Consider the following 16,732-nt stretch of genomic DNA (forward strand, 5'->3'; position numbering starts at 1 on the left):
GGACTCTCTGAGTCTCGGACTTTAAAAAAAATAAACTTTATTTTTATTTATTTTTTAATTTTTATTCTTACATAAATGAATAAAAATGGAACAGCTAAAATGAATGATAATCAAATAAGAGCCGAAGGTAGAAGGTTATTTAAACGCTTCTATAACATTCCTGATGGTGTTAATCCTAAAACTCGTAGAAGTTATTTAAATGAAGCCATAGATGCATATGAAGGATTTGACATTTCATCAGAAAGTGAGAGGTTAGCAAGAATGTTAAACGTTAATATTGATTTTTATTATTGTGACCCTCAACCAGAAGACGTAGACATTAACAAGGTAGACTTTCCATTAGTGGAATCAATAATGATAGATCCAGAATTTGAAACAGTAAATATTTTATTAACACAGAGTCCATGTGGAAAACTTCACGCTGACAGAATAACAGATGTTGAAGCACTCACAGGATATAAAGTTTGCCCCTTTTGCAAAGAAGAAGTATATTCTATCCGTGATGATCCAGAAAGGAAAAACCAAAGAAGATTTTTAAAACATTGTGAGAAATGTAAAGAAAATAATGGAAGATTAATTCAAGACGTTCAATTGCAAAACACACAACAACCATATACACCACATATCACGAAACAGAAGATATATCAATGGCTATTAGCACATAATTTGCAGGAATATTATAAACCGACAAGATATTATATTACTTTTGACTTCGAAACATTAGAGACTAAAGAAGAATTACAACTTTCTGAGTGTGCAACTTTGAACGCTTACTTAAAACCATTCATGGTATCATCAACGGTTAAATTAAACGATAAAACATATACGAGGAATTTTTGCTTAACTTCGAGTGATTCTTTTATTTCTGATTGGATTGAGTTTTTATTTTCAACCTGTTCATTAGTTGTTGAATCAAATATGAGTCAATACAATGAATTAATGAAGTCGCAAACGGACCAAACGGCGGGGACTTTGTCTCATACATTAAATGAAAAACAGAAGGAAGCATTTAAAGAACTTCTAGATGAGGAATTCAATAAAGTGAATATCATTGGTTTTAATTCAGGAAAGTTTGATTTAAATTTAATTCTTCGTGATTTAAATACTGCAAAATGGAAAATAAAATCAATGCTGGGTTCATCTTCACAATTTAAGCAAATCATTGTAAAGAAAACAAACGTTCCATATGAATTGAGATTTATTGACATCAGAAATTATATAGCGGGTGGGACATTAGACCAATTCACTCAAGATTTCGGAAACAATAAATCACGTGTTAAATCCTTTTTCCCTTATCAATTCATCACGTGGGAAAATTACGAAGAAGAATTATATAAAGTGGAACCATTCCCGAAAGATTCATTTTATTCAGCATTAACTCAAGAAACTATATCAGATAGTGATTATCAAATATATCTCAATGATGCTAAAAATTTTAAGAATAGATTAGAATATTTTATTCATTATTGTAATAAAGATGTTGAAATTATGATTGACCCAATTGATAAAATTATTGAAGAAACATTTGTTTATAAAATTGACATGCTTCATAATCTTTCTTTATCATCGAATGCTTCAATGATTCGTTACGCTTTAGCATATAAAGACTTTAATCCTAATGAAAAATATCCCGAGGAAGAGATAGAATCAAGTTTTGAATTAACGAAAAAGTATTGGAAATATAAAATTGAATCATATAAGAAACAAGATGAAAAAGCAGAAAGGGATACTAAAAATAATGTTTCAATGGATGATTTTCAATACTATCACGATTTAATCCTTTCATCTAAATGTAAAATGTGTGGTAAAGCGTTTACATATGCAAATAAACCAACATTGGATAGAATCGATAATGAAAAACCACATACCAAAGAAAATTGTCAGTTAATGTGTTGTTATTGCAATGTCGTAAAATCAAATAAAGATGAAGATGTTCAACGTTTAAGAATCAATTTAAGAAATTATGCATTAAAAAATAATTTACCAATGACTTTAGATTCGGTTGAAGCTTATCACATTCTCCGTAATGGAATTACTGGTGGTTTATCAAATGTTCAACATAGAGTAAATCTTAAAGGAATCACGCACATTAATAAACTTTCATATAGTCCAGAAACTAAAACTGTATCAAATGAGGACACCACCAACATTATGACTCATTTCGTTGGTGTTGACTTTAATTCATTATATCCTTCATCATTTTCATCTAATCCTCATGATTTCATTCAATATACTGACCATAAAATGTATATGCCGGGAAGATTGAATGGTGTTATCATTTGTGATACAGCAACAAAGAAAGCAAAAGCACTGGGAATAATTAAGAAGAAAAATACTTTATTCGTGGCTGAAGTAAAGGGTCACATTGATGAAAAATACATTAATGATTACATAAACTTTTTACCGATAATAAGAAACTTAGATATTATCACAGATGAAAAAACAATTGGCAGTTTTATGTATAATTACATGAAATCAAACAATCTACCGGTTGACCAGAAACAGAGAAAATTAACTCAGTTAGCATCAACACACAACCAATATCAACCATTTTCTTCTTATTATCTTTGGTATCTAATAGACAGATTTCATTTTATCATTGATGACATTCAATCAATTTTAACATTTACTAAAAAACACTTGTTTTAATGAATTTGCGAACGAATTTATGAACGAAAGACAAAAGGCTGAATTAGAAGGAAATAAAGGAAAAAGTTTATTTTGCAAAATTTCACTTAATGGATCATATGGTTACGATGCAATGAATACACAAAATTACGCAAAGACTAAAATAATGAATGCACAGAAGGCACGCGTTGCATGTATGTCAAATAAGTTTAAAAACATAAGAGAAATAGGTGAAGATACATATCAAGTGATGCTCAAAGATAGATTTTATAGATGTGATACATGTTTACAAGAGGCATTCTTCACTTTAGATAATGCTAAATACTGGTATTTGGTTTTCATTTATGATTTTATGTATAAATGTATGAATGTTAATCGTTTTCATTTCATTGAAGGTGATACTGATTCATCTTATTGGGCAATCGCTGGTGATCCAAATCTTCCTAACACTCAAGCATTTCAAGTAATTGTAACCGATAAACAATTTTATGATAAAAACATTTTCAAATTCGCACCATTTGATTTCTTCTGTTTTGATGAGAAATTTAAACCTAAATTAAAGAATAAAGCTGAAGAAAAAGCACATGAGAAAAAATTATTGGGTTTAGCAATTGAGAAACAAGGTGATAACATGGTTGCTTTATGTCCTAAGTGTTATACATCATTCAACGGTTCAATTGATGGGAGTGATTTTAAAAAGATTGCACAAAAAATGAAAGGTGTTAGTTTACGACAAAATAAACAATTAACACCTAAAAAATATTTGGATATAATAAATGATAAATTGATATTTGATGGTCAGAATATTAATTTACAACTTAAAACGGGTCAATGACTCGCTTAACAATTGGTAAGACTGCATAACAGGAGCACACACTAAGGCTGTATGTTGTGAAAATGGATGTTGTATGCCATTATATTTAATACAATTTAAAATTTTATTTTTAATAAAATGCCACAGAAGAGACAAAGAGGTGGGCACCCTTAAAACATTGATTTTATTTTTATATAAATGGATAACACAGATTTAAAAATTTTAATTGATGATTTAGTATTTAATCAAAATTTTCTTGATTATTATGATTTAAAAGCATATCTCCAAAAATATGATAACAATATAACGGGTGATGATATGGAATATTATTATCCATATTATAAAAATGAAATTTTGAAATATCATGATAAAATAATTTCTAAAATTAAAGACAAAATTAAAAATAATGAATATTCAAAGGGAAAAACTAAATCACAACTTAAACAGTTGAAAGATTTCAAAAATAAAGTATTAACAGAAGAAGATATTGATGAATTATATAAATTATATAATCCTGAGCCACAAAACACCCATGTCCTTCAGACCATAAATGATGCACAAGCTTTAATTTATGATTCATTAGTTAAACCATATTCAGCCCGACTTTTAAATGAAGATCAACTTTTGGAATTCATCCTTCAACATAAACTCGAAGCGGGAAAGTATATCAAACCTTTATATACAGCATATTTAAAACAAATGAATAGAATACATCCAGAATTAATGAAGGGGGAATGAAATCCAAAATCAAAGCAGATAAAATTAAACCACTGCAACACCAAAACCTCCAACGACAGTACCGCCTCCTCCTTCAGTTAATCCTTCATCATTCACTTTATTATATCCATTTCAAACATTAAAGAAGCAAAAAGATTTTAAAAAGGATTTCAAGATATTAAATAAACCAATTGACCCGAAAATTCAACCGTTAAAGGAAAAATTTAGTCGCCCTTCATTTGCTCCATATCCATATTCATACGAAATCGATCATCTGGAATATTCAAAAGGAAAAGTTACTTATTTATTTGCCATTAACATTAACACTAGATATTTATATTGCATTCCGGTGAAAGGGAAAACAGAACAGGAAACAAGAAGAGCTATACAATACTTACTAGATCATGAAAGAGTAGATAATATCAGGGGTGATGGTGATAAAGGATTTCAGGCAGCTATGACTCATTATTTCCCACAAATTAATTTTTTCTTTTCATCCTCTCCATATACGTTTCATAATAAAATAGTTGATGCAGTAATGAGAACTCTTAGAGATGCGTTAGGGGTTAACGGTCAGATATACTGGGATGGAAATCATGACTCCATCATACAACAGTTAGTATATTATTATAATAATACATGGCATAGAACTATAAACATGAAACCAGTGGAAATGAAAAATGATATTTCAAAAGAATGGGAATATATTAGAAAGCAAATGGAAAGGTTGAATGATGTTAAACGTGAACAAATTAATTCGGGGCTCATGAATTTTAAACAAGGGGATAAAGTTTTATTCATCTCGATTATGGAAAAACTGATAAATCAATGACAAAAAGAAGACGAAGATTTGACACAATAGCTGAATTTGTTAGATATATTAACGGTAATGTATTAGTTGAAGTTGACAATAAATTAATAGAAATTCCGATTTATTTTATTACTCCATTATATTTAAATAATATTTAATTTTTTTTATTTCGTAAGAAATGAGTGACAACGAAGCAGTCAAGAGTCCAGACGATGAATATAAAAAGAAACTAAACAGAATTAAATCAAAAATATGCTATTACAAAAAAAGCCACAATGCGGTGGGGTTGATGCCCATAAAACTAATGGAACTGAAAACGATAAAGAAATAATCGAAAAATTAGAAACTTACCGTTCAATCCTTAAACTGAGTGAAGCAAAAATAAAAGAATTTAATAGAATAAATAAATTGATTGGAAGAGATGAATTTAATAAAGATGAATTTTTAAACTCAATCCAAATTTAATTTTTATTCCTCTTTGACAACATCTCTCTTTCCATCATTACTGCATAACCACATTTTCTCAATTTTAGTGGTTTGTTATTTTTAACATGTTCTTGCATCATTTTTATCATTTCCTCCCTTGTTATGATTCGTGGTAAATTTTGAGCTTGTGGGGTATCCATTTATGATAAAAATAAAAATTTAAATTATGCCGTTCTAAAGTTTGTGACAACATGACATTTTGACAACAACACAGGTTATTCAATAATGACTTTTTTTGAAGAACTGAAGGTGCTACCATGTTACCATGTGCTACCAGGTCATTTAACTTCTCTGAAAAAGTGTGACAACATGACATTTTGACAACAACACAGGAAATGATTTGTCATGACTTCATCGGAATGAGTGTAAATGACCCAAAAATAAAGTTAGTTTTAAAATTATTTTTATTTTTTTATTTTGTATGTAAGAACAGAAATGTCAGTCGAAGCAAAAACATTCACTAACAAATCTAATGGCGAAACATTCACAAAAGGCACTTATAACGGTATTGAAGTCTTACGTAGAGACAAGGATGGTTACATTAATGCAACAAAGATGGCAAGAGAAGCAGGAAAGTTAAACCATTTAAACAGATTTCTCAATAGTGCTAAAATACAGGAAATTCTTGAGTTTTGGATGAACGAATACGGTGGAGCCAAAAGTGGCTCGACCTCAAAACAAGCATTTTATGAGCTTACTAAGGGTGTTATAAATGAATTCAAAGGTATTTACATACATCCTGACCTCGTTCATTTTGTTGCTGAATGGTGCTCTGTAAAGTATGCATTTTATGTCAAAGATATTATGGACTCCATAGACAAGAAAGTTCATGAGAAATTAGATGAAGAAGAACTTGAAGATACAGTAGAGAATGCTAAACCTTTGTTTGAAGAAGAAGTTGGAAAAATGTGCGAAAAACAATTAGAACATGAACGTGAGTTATGTTATGGTTATAGAGATTCTCCATACGAACTAGACCAATGGGAACAAGAAAATTTAAAGAGAGAATTTAGAGAATATGAACTCGCTAAGATAGCATTAGAAGCTGCAGAAAAGAAGTTAAAAGCTTGGGGTTGTTTTGTACAAAAATATTGTGAGTAAATGAACCATTTATTTTTATTGAATTCACCAAAAATAATTTTTAGGGTAGATGGTTAGATCTAACCTCATGACATTTTGACAACAACACAGGAGGAAGGCAGTTATGAATTATTTTTGAAGAACTGAAGGTGCTACCATGTTACCATGTGCTACCAGGTCATTTAACTTCTCTGAAAAAGTGTGACAACATGACATTTTGACAACAACACAGGAGGAAGGCAGTTATGAATTATTTTTGAAGAACTGAAGGTGCTACCATGTTACCATGTGCTACCAGGTCATTTAACTTCTCTGAAAAAGTGTGACAACATGACATTTTGACAACAACACAGGAGGAAGGCAGTTATGAATTATTTTTGAAGAACTGAAGGTGCTACCATGTTACCATGTGCTACCAGGTCATTTAACTTCTCTGAAAAAGTGTGACAACATGACATTTTGACAACAACACAGGAGGAAGGCAGTTATGAATTATTTTTGAAGAACTGAAGGTGCTACCATGTTACCATGTGCTACCAGGTCATTTAACTTCTCTGAAAAAGTGTGACAACATGACATTTTGACAACAACACAGGAGGAAGGCAGTTATGAATTATTTTTGAAGAACTGAAGGTGCTACCATGTTACCATGTGCTACCAGGTCATTTAACTTCTCTGAAAAAGTGTGACAACATGACATTTTGACAACAACACAGGAGGAAGGCAGTTATGAATTATTTTTGAAGAACTGAAGGTGCTACCATGTTACCATGTGCTACCAGGTCATTTAACTTCTCTGAAAAAGTGTGACAACATGACATTTTGACAACATTTACGAAAATATGATGCAGTCCAAAAATAAAGTTAGTTTTAAAATTATTTTTTATTTTTTTATTCCTATATAAATGACAGCAACAAACAACAACAGCAACTATATCGTTTCTGATGAAAAAGTTATTGATTCATTAGCTGAGGAATTAGTTGTGGCAGAAACTAAAACCCTCAACGAAAGAATTGGTGAAAACAGGATTGATTTACATAACTACCTCAAATACGATGGAGGAAGAGGAAGGAAAACTGGTACAGCTTTATTAGCAAATAAAATTTCAAATTTAACGATTATAGATGTTGATATCAATAAATCATACAATGATGAACTTAAAGAAACAGTTAGAAAAGACATTTTATCAAAACTTTCGGATAAAGATGTTATTGTTAAAACCGCTTCAGGAGGTCTTCACATTTATTGCAACACTAATTTCTTCTATGCAGTTTCGAACAGAATGATTAAATGTTATTCCTGCAATGATTATGATATTGACATAATGACTTCTATGGATGATTCAAAGCGTTCATTAGTGGTTATGGCTGATTCAAGAGTTCGCAAGAATGCAACAGAACCAATCAAAACATACTCATTCATTCGTGGAAGTTATGATTCAACATTAACTAGAACAGTAAACGATATATTAAATGATTTGAATATTAAGGTAAGAGTTGAACAGAAGAACGAAGAAATAAAGACTATCATGAATGAAAACAAAGATGTAAACATTGACGATAAACTTGCCAGAGCATAGTTGATGGCATCTGTGATTTTGAAGTACATAATGACGGTGGAAACATGAATTTAGAAAAAGAAATAACATTATTCACACTGTTTCAAGCTATTAATTCGTTACCTAATCATTTAATTAATGAAGCATACGATAACGTTTATAACTTCTGCAATTTAACAGAAAATGCAAAAAGTAATTTTGAAAAAGCACGTAGTAGATATGCACATTTAATGACTTCTCCATTTGTTTTAGTGAAGATTCTAAAACTATATCAAAAGGAATATTATGATGAATACGTTTTGCCTTTATTACGTAAGCCAAAAATAACATTTGATATAAAGCTTGATGACTCGTTTTTGATAACAGATATTAGACGCAGGGCTGAAAATCATCAGTATAAAAACAGTTCTGAAGTAATTGAGGATTTATCACGTGTAATCCGTTTTGTAGATTGTGGAAATAAATATTTCATTCAAAAGGACTATAATATCCACGACAAAATGAATCAAATATCATTCGTTCTTCAATCAAACATGAAAGAGTCACTCAAAATGATTAAATTATTTAAAGAAGAAGGTAAAACAATAACAGCATGGGATGTACTACTAAATCGATTGTCTTCATTAACCGTTAAGGGTGTTTGCTTTAAATCTGATTCCCCAGATGTTTTCTCAACGTTTCAGGGTTATAAATACAACATTCTTGAAAAGCCTGATTACTCAAAAATTGAGATGTTTATGAATTTCATTAAAGAAGCCATTTGTGATAATAACGATGAAGTGTATAAATACCTTCTCGGCTGGATTGCATCAATGATTCAACATCCTGGAATCAAGAATGAAACAGCAATTATTTTGAAAGGACTTGGGAACAGGTAAAAACAGATTTACAGATATTATTCTGAACTTCTCGCTGGTTATTCATGTAAAAACATTACTGAAATAAGTGAGCTAACGGGTAATTTCAACTCAGTAGTTGAAAATAAAATGTTTCTTGTACTTAATGAACTCAAGAATGTTGGTGAAGATAGACTCGCAAACTTCAACGCTTTGAAATCAATTATTACGGATAATCAAATTAGAATTAATGAAAAGAATCAACCCAGAAGAACTGCTCAGAACGTTGCAAACTTCATTTTCGTAACTAACAACGTCTACCCTGTCAAAATTGAAGTTGGAGACAGAAGATACGTAGTTTTAAGGGTTAATGGTAAATTCAAAGGTCAATTTGATTACTTCAAGAATTTAATGGATTCATGCACTAAGGAATTTTATGATAATTTACTGACGTATTTTATGCAATATGACCTTTCATCATTTAATGTACGAATCATACCGATGACTGAAGCCAAACAAGATTTAATCGAGTTATCAACAAATCCTTTAGATGTATGGATAAATACACATTATGATGAATTGTGTGCAGGTATGACGTGTGAAAATGCTCTATTCTGCAAACCATCAGACATGAAAGACAAAAACTTTCAAATGAGTATTAAGGATAAATGTGATAGGAAACATAGAAGAATAGACGGTAAACAAACATGGTGTTATGTTTTGAAAGAAGAAATGAAAGGATTATATAAACAGGTTGAACCAAACGATAATGAGGATTCATTTACTGACGATGAAATACCTGTAAATGAAGCTTTATAAAGTATGATTTGAATTTATTTTTGCATTAATCCTCCTGTGTTGTTGTCAAAATGTCATGAGTTAAATGACCTGGTAACATGGTAGCACCTTCAGTTCTTCAAAAATAATTCATAACTGCCTTCCTCCTGTGTTGTTGTCAAAATGTCATGTTGTCACACTTTTTCAGAGAAGTTAAATGACCTGGTAGCACATGGTAACATGGTAGCACCTTCAGTTCTTCAAAAATAATTCATTATTGAATAATCTGTGTTGTTGTCAAAATGTCATGAGTTAAATGACCTGGTAACATGGTAGCACCTTCAGTTCTTCAAAAATAATTCATAACTGCCTTCCTCCTGTGTTGTTGTCAAAATGTCATGTTGTCACACTTTTTCAGAGAAGTTAAATAACCTGGTAGCACATGGTAACATGGTAGCACCTTCAGTTCTTCAAAAATAATTCATTATTGAATAACCTGTGTTGTTGTCAAAATGTCATGAGTTAAATGACCTGGTAACATGGTAGCACCTTCAGTTCTTCAAAAATAATTCATAACTGCCTTCCTCCTGTGTTGTTGTCAAAATGTCATGTTGTCACACTTTTTCAGAGAAGTTAAATGACCTGGTAGCACATGGTAACATGGTAGCACCTTCAGTTCTTCAAAAATAAGTCATTATTGAATAACCTGTAAACATTAACGTAAACATTTATTTCTGCAGTTCATTCATTTACTTCATTACCTAATTAATTACAACATAAAATATATTTAGTTCATTCAATGAACGCGGTAAGCCTGCAAAGTAGGCTCAAGCACAATTCAAATAAATGCGGTACCATGCGAATACAGTCATAAATGGTGGCATATAATCTTTACCCAAGCCTGTTGGATTTGTTGTGAAAGTATGTGAATGATTTCCTCCTGGTTCAGTTGGTCGAAAAGTCTTTTTTGCTGAATGGTTATAATCTGGAGATAAAACGTCATTGCCAGCATAATATTCTGAGTTGTATAATGGATGGTCTCTTAATGAGTGACTATGGTCACCAGAAAAGTTTGTAGTTCCTGTATGAGTGTGCGGTGGAAGGTTTGCTTCAGTAATTTTCTTCGAACCTCCTGTTTGCTTTGAAGAGTTCGCACAATAGAGGAATTTATCTACAATCTGTTCCCACATACCGAAACCTAAAACTTCTGAAGGATTTGTTGAGTTCATTGACGTATAAATAGAACCAATGGGGTAAATCATCTCAAGAATTGTATTTAATCCATTATGAATATTGAATTTATTATATAATATTGAATTTGGGTGAGTATTTAAAACTGGTCTTGTTATCAATATTAACGTATTATTTTTGAAAATTGCTTTTCTAACATCTTGAAATTTTGTGATTTCAGACCAGTTTCTTCCATCACTACTGATATTTACTAAATCACCACATCCTAAAGCAATGAAATACCCATCAATATAAAATAAATTTGTAAATCTATAATTTTGAGTAAATTTTGGAGTGAATGAATAAACCAATTCCCAATTTGATAAATCCTGTGATAAATAAATATGTCTGTTATAACTTACAGGATATGAATAGACCATTTCACCTGAAACGAGAACATAAACATTTGATCCATAACATAAAGCTTCAATGTCTCCATCAGCTTGAAAAATTTGTTCAAATTGACCTTGTGATATTGAAGATGATCTATAAATTTTATCATTTTGTAGGATAAAATACATGTTGTTAATGTAATACCACTTACTTGTATAATCAATTTTCAAATCTGATGACATCATACTAAACATATAATAATTTATCCCATCCTCACTAATGAAAATTTGATTGACTTCATAAATTAGTACCCATTTATTATTAACACATCTAATAGGATTATTTGGATATTTAAATTTAGCATCTTGATTTAAATTACATTTGAACCATTGGATATAATCGAATGAATAACAAGGGCAAAAATCATCTTCAACCGTTATCATTCCCATAAATTTACCGTTATTATATTCAACATATAAAATTATTGGATTAATGATTGGCTTTCGTGTATCAGGATTCAAAACAGATGGAGTAAATGATTCATAGTTTTTAAAATCATTTGTTTTAAAATAATAAAGCACTCCATCTGTATAAAATAAATACATGGTCACTCCATCGAAACATATCCATTCAAAGGAATCTATATCAAAGGTTTTATCTGATGATTTCATAAAATTTAAAAATGGCGGAGTAAAATAGACCTCTGATTGTTTTATTTCTTCATTAACATAAGTTTTATCTGCTTTCTTCTCTAACACAGCAGCAACATATTCCTTATCCGCTTTCTTCTCTAACTCATCGTTAACATAAGTTTTATCCGCTTTAAGGTCTAAACATCCTGAAACCCATCCTGTATCGGCTTTAGTTTTTAAAATCTTTGATGTCCATTCATGATACCATTCAACCATTTCTTTAATTTCATTATCTTTTTCATTAACATAAGTTTTATCTGCTTTCTTCTCTAACACAGCAGCAACATATTCCTTATCTGCTTTCTTCATTATGTCATTTAGGAAACCTTTTATGAATTCCTCATTTAAATTAAATCTTCCAATCTTCAAAACTTTAGGAAATGCATTTAATGCGTAATATCTTTGTTCTTCTGGTGGAATTGATGTTATATCATCCGTTATACCTTTAATTTTAGAATTCATAAATAAAATTTCTTTTATATTTGATATCACTGCACCACCTTTGCAAACGAATTCGAAATGGTCATTTTTCAATACTATCTCCAAATCTCCATATTTCAACCTTTGCGTTTGTTCTGCCGTCTTTGAATTATATGCATATATGGCGTATGTAATGGTCTGAGGGACCTGGGTGCTTTGTGCCTTAAGTTGCTGTGGTTGCTGTTGTTTAATCATTTATTATGATTTAAAAATAAATATTTAATCTGTTATCTCATCAGCTATTTTTTCTATTTGAAATTGCCATAATATTTCATTCATGAATTCTAAATCACAATCAAATAGGTCAGTTATTCTAAATTTAATATTTGATAAATCTTTTGAATGAAGAATAAATGAATTCCCGGATAATTGAAACGGATATGATAAAGAAAATGTGTTTAAGTTGATGGATAAAATGTTTTGTATTGATGGGTAAGAGTTAGGGTCTAATGTTTGATGTGAAAATCTCATTGGGGTATTAACTTTATCACATTTGATTAAAATGAAATTGGAACCAGTGTCAGAATACAAAACATCCCCAACATCTTTTTCAAAATTTAATATCCCCAACAATGAACGAAGATGAGGAGTACAAAATTTAATTTTCAGCGGAATTTAATAAGGTTATTTATTTCATCAAGTTCAAAAAGTTTATCAGGTTTTGATTTAAAATTTTCTTCATACCATACGATAAATGATTCATTTAAATAACTTAAAATCATGTTAATATCCCATTTCGTATCACATTATTTATATACATATCATACGTTTTTTCATGGTCATCTTAATAAATGATATATAATCTGAAGGGTCTAAAAGAATGGGATTAAATTTACCACTCACAGAAACGAGAGTAACATTATAAATTCCGCTAACTGTTAAATTTAATTCACAGTTATTATTCGAAATAATATTGATAATTGACATTTTTATTACGATTAAAAATATGGTAAAGCGTTATTTTCCAGTGATAAATAAAACTAGAATAAGATTACCTCAAGAATTCATAAATTCAACGAATAAGAAATTCATTCATGTTATAAATTTTAGTGTTTTCAGAAAATATGAGTCAATGTCATATTCATCATCGGGTTATATTTCACTTCATTCAAATTTAGTTCAATCAAACCATATAATGACCATTTCATAAGATTTTCAGATGGTATTAAAAATGTAATTGATAGATTAAAATATGAACAGATTGACAATATCGAATTTTTGGAATTTTGGTTTAAATATCCCGATGGAAAAAAGATTGAAGTTAAAGATAAAGCTGATACTATAACAAAAACAATTACAATGACCGATCCAGATAGTGGGGAACAAAAAGAAATAAAACAAACGATAGAAACCGGTGAAAGGTCAATTATTATTGATTATGATTCAAAGGATTATTATTCGATAATGTTAATGCTTGAATATTAAATAGCCTTAACAAAGAATTTTTCAAGTGATATTTTATATTCATCAACTATTTTATTATAAATATCATTATATGTTAAATGAAGTTCAGTTGTTGTTCCGTTCTTTGATATCTTAATTGTGCTAATATCCTTTATAGGATTTATTTTTGCAACTGTTCCGCAGCATGAAACCTCATCATCTATGAAAAATTGAATCTTAACGTCTGAATCTTGAACATCACAAAGAATGGCGATAATGTGAATTAATGATTCATAAGGTAAAATAATTAAACCTGATTGGTCAATTAAATTTATTATTGAATCATAATTATTAATTATTATATCACGGTAAATTTTCATTAATTCAGAATTAATGTCTATTTTATATGGCGCATTGCGACTGGAATCGTAGATTCCTGGGTTCTCGATGTTTGATGAAAGAGGTGGGGGGTATGTTGGATAAGTGGGAATTTCAACAGGTTCTTTACCGGGTTCAGATAAAATGATTGGGTCTCCATCTTCTTTATTTTGCTCCTCCTCCTTTTTCGGTAAGTCACGAGTTAATTCAGGGCTAACATTAACTTTAACATTTTGAATAATTCGTGATTTATCATCATTTACGTTATAACCAACCGTAATCTCTGCTTTTGCGTTTGTGTTCTTTTGACTTGTGAAACGTCTTCTCATTTATAATTGAATAAAAAAAAGAAAAATATATTTAAAGTTTTATTTAGTTGTTACGGTAATATCCCAAGGTTCATCATTGTTTGCTTATACTTTCTTTGTAACTGCACCAATTATGTTATTGATATTGCTTTGAGTTTCTTCCAGTCTTATTTTATCATTTACAATATCTTTAATCATTTCATTACATGCATTCTTAAAACCATCTGATTTTTCTAATTTACGTCTATCACTTTCTTTAATTAAATCAAAGTTATAACCTTGTTGAGAATAAAGTGGTTTCTTTATCAATTCCTTGAACGCTTCTGAAAGTGAAGATGAAGAAATTCTTGCCACTTGAATTGGTTTAAATTCTGCTTTCATTGCTTCTTTCTGTTCATTGAACACTGGATCGAATAAAGCAACTTTAAAGAATTTCTTAGCTGGAATTTCAGGTCTAATATTTGCATATTGACCATCAAACTGATTAAATATCGTGGTAATCCATCCGGTCCCTCTTCAATAGCATTTAATTCTTCATTGAAATAAGAATATGGATTATGACGGTATGAATTAATTGGACCATTTTCACCTTCTCCAATGTATTGTTTAACAGCTTTTCCATTTTCATCAAATTGTATAGGATAACGTTCATTATATGCTTTACGTTTAGGATAATCAGACATAGTTAATTTATAACCATTTATGACTTTAATATTACCTTGACCATCAGTAACGAAAACTTCATTTATACCATCAGGTTTTCCATTTGGACCCGTAATGTCTGCTTCGCGTGCTTCCCAATTTGGTCCATGACGTTTGGCATATGCTTGAGCTTCTGGTAATGTTAAAACGTTTCTCATTTGTTTAACATCCTTTTGAAGACCGGCAACAATGTGGACTAATTCTTTCATTCCGTCTGGAACTTTCATAGTTCTATTATATACACCCTTTTTGTTTGTCCCTTGTTTTAATGGAACCTGTAGAAGATTTGCTATTTCTGTCATGTTTAATTATAAATAAAAAATAAAAATTAATTATAAAAAGTTAATCAAATTTAACACTTCCTTTATTTAAATCAACTATTATTTTTCCATGTTCTCCTAATTGTTGATATTGTGTGTAAAGTTCATTAATGCTCATTGGTAAATTCACTTGATAAAGCATAACGTTCAACTGTTGACGACTAAACCACTGAAAATGAAAAGGGTGGACAGGTTTGATTTAATGTTTGTGCTTAATGCTTTGAAATATTGAACAGCCATAAAGAATGAACACTGAATGTGTCGACATTGAGTTAATAACTGATTAAAATATGATTTCTCATTAGTTATTAGTTTTGATTTCACGGCATCATCTAGAAAAATTAGTGAATGCAAAAATTCTCTATCAAAATTTGAAATAGAAAGTGTTTCAAATAATTCATCCCGTTGTTTATCAATAATTTTATCCTCTAATCCTTGCTTCTTGATTGTATTATATAATTCTTTATACATTAAAAAGTTTTTTAAATAATCTTCTGCTTCTTCTTGTGATAAATAAATAATTGGAATTTTGATTAAATGCTTTAAAGATTCAAATGTATCATCTGAAGGTGAACCTGAACGGTTGATATAAATTAACACATGTGAATAGGGGGAAGTGTTAGCAATAATGATAATTTGTTTTAATATCGTTAATGTTTTACCTTTATTTTGTTTACCAATTGCTGCAGTGATTGAATTTAAGTAACATTCAGAATATGGAATTTTCATTAATTTTTCCTTAGATAGAGCATTTCTATTATCACTCAATGCTTCATTAATCATATCATCTATGTATGTATTATATACTCCTGCTAATTCTTCATAAGGGGTGATGAATTTAAATCCATTTAATCAAAAATAAATTTATAATTTTAAACATTTCTATTCATCAATATTTCATCATATGAACTTCTATACTGTGGTGGTGTACCTGTTGGATGATATTTCAAACCTTCGTCCGGTGTCCATGTCCAATATGTAGTCCTAGTAAACCAAACCTGAGGAGGATTTGTCACCTTTGAACAGTAAGTGTCATTTTCACCCTGAATGATTGGATAAGCTTTCACTTGTACTGTAACTTGTGAATTGAAAGTTTCTAATCCATCAAAGAATATACCCGCTCCATCACGTTGAACTGGAATAGTGCATAAGAATGAAGTTTGGTCTTTCCATGTTCTAGCTAATGGTATGCCATTAA

At 30.1% G+C, this 16,732-nt stretch overlaps 5 protein-coding genes and 5 pseudogenes across 10 annotated transcripts, besides 1 other annotated feature; 8 read left to right on the forward strand and 2 right to left on the reverse strand.

Annotated features, from left to right (window-relative positions):
- Positions 1-16,257: part of a mobile genetic element that runs on past the window's edge.
- TVAGG3_0591750 (DNA/RNA polymerase superfamily) lies at positions 76-2,563 on the forward strand (the record flags this gene model as incomplete). The annotated part of the gene is made up of 1 exon (XM_051239508.1): positions 76-2,563. A coding segment is annotated over one exon (2,488 nt), but the record flags the coding sequence as incomplete, so codon positions are not given.
- Positions 2,795-3,552, forward strand: TVAGG3_0591760 (annotated as a pseudogene). Its single transcript has one exon. A coding segment is annotated over exon 1 (758 nt).
- Positions 3,641-4,916, forward strand: TVAGG3_0591770 (annotated as a pseudogene). The gene has a single exon. A coding segment is annotated over exon 1 (1,276 nt).
- Positions 5,149-5,435, forward strand: TVAGG3_0591780 (annotated as a pseudogene). Its single transcript has one exon. A coding segment is annotated over exon 1 (287 nt).
- Positions 5,892-6,557, forward strand: TVAGG3_0591790 (uncharacterized protein; the record flags this gene model as incomplete). Its single annotated transcript, XM_051239509.1, has 1 exon — positions 5,892-6,557. One exon carries the CDS (start codon positions 5,892-5,894, stop codon positions 6,555-6,557), a length of 666 nt encoding a protein of 221 aa, XP_051097333.1.
- On the forward strand, positions 7,442-8,083 carry TVAGG3_0591800 (Prim-pol domain family; the record flags this gene model as incomplete). The annotated part of the gene is made up of 1 exon (XM_051239510.1): positions 7,442-8,083. A coding segment is annotated over one exon (642 nt), but the record flags the coding sequence as incomplete, so codon positions are not given.
- Positions 8,326-9,304, forward strand: TVAGG3_0591810 (annotated as a pseudogene). Its single transcript has one exon. A coding segment is annotated over exon 1 (979 nt).
- TVAGG3_0591820 (uncharacterized protein) lies at positions 9,433-9,750 on the forward strand (the record flags this gene model as incomplete). Its single annotated transcript, XM_051239511.1, has 1 exon — positions 9,433-9,750. The coding sequence occupies one exon, from the start codon at positions 9,433-9,435 to the stop codon at positions 9,748-9,750; it is 318 nt and encodes a 105-aa protein (XP_051097335.1).
- On the reverse strand, positions 11,046-12,272 carry TVAGG3_0591830 (uncharacterized protein; the record flags this gene model as incomplete). Its single annotated transcript, XM_051239512.1, has 1 exon — positions 11,046-12,272. A coding segment is annotated over one exon (1,227 nt), but the record flags the coding sequence as incomplete, so codon positions are not given.
- TVAGG3_0591840 lies at positions 14,832-15,441 on the reverse strand (annotated as a pseudogene). The gene has a single exon. A coding segment is annotated over exon 1 (610 nt).
- Positions 16,258-16,732: the final 475 nt, after the last annotated feature.

The sequence above is a fragment of the Trichomonas vaginalis genome, chromosome II (assembly GCF_026262505.1).
Source record: "Trichomonas vaginalis G3 chromosome II, whole genome shotgun sequence".
NCBI classification, from domain to species: Eukaryota; Parabasalia; order Trichomonadida; family Trichomonadidae; genus Trichomonas; species Trichomonas vaginalis.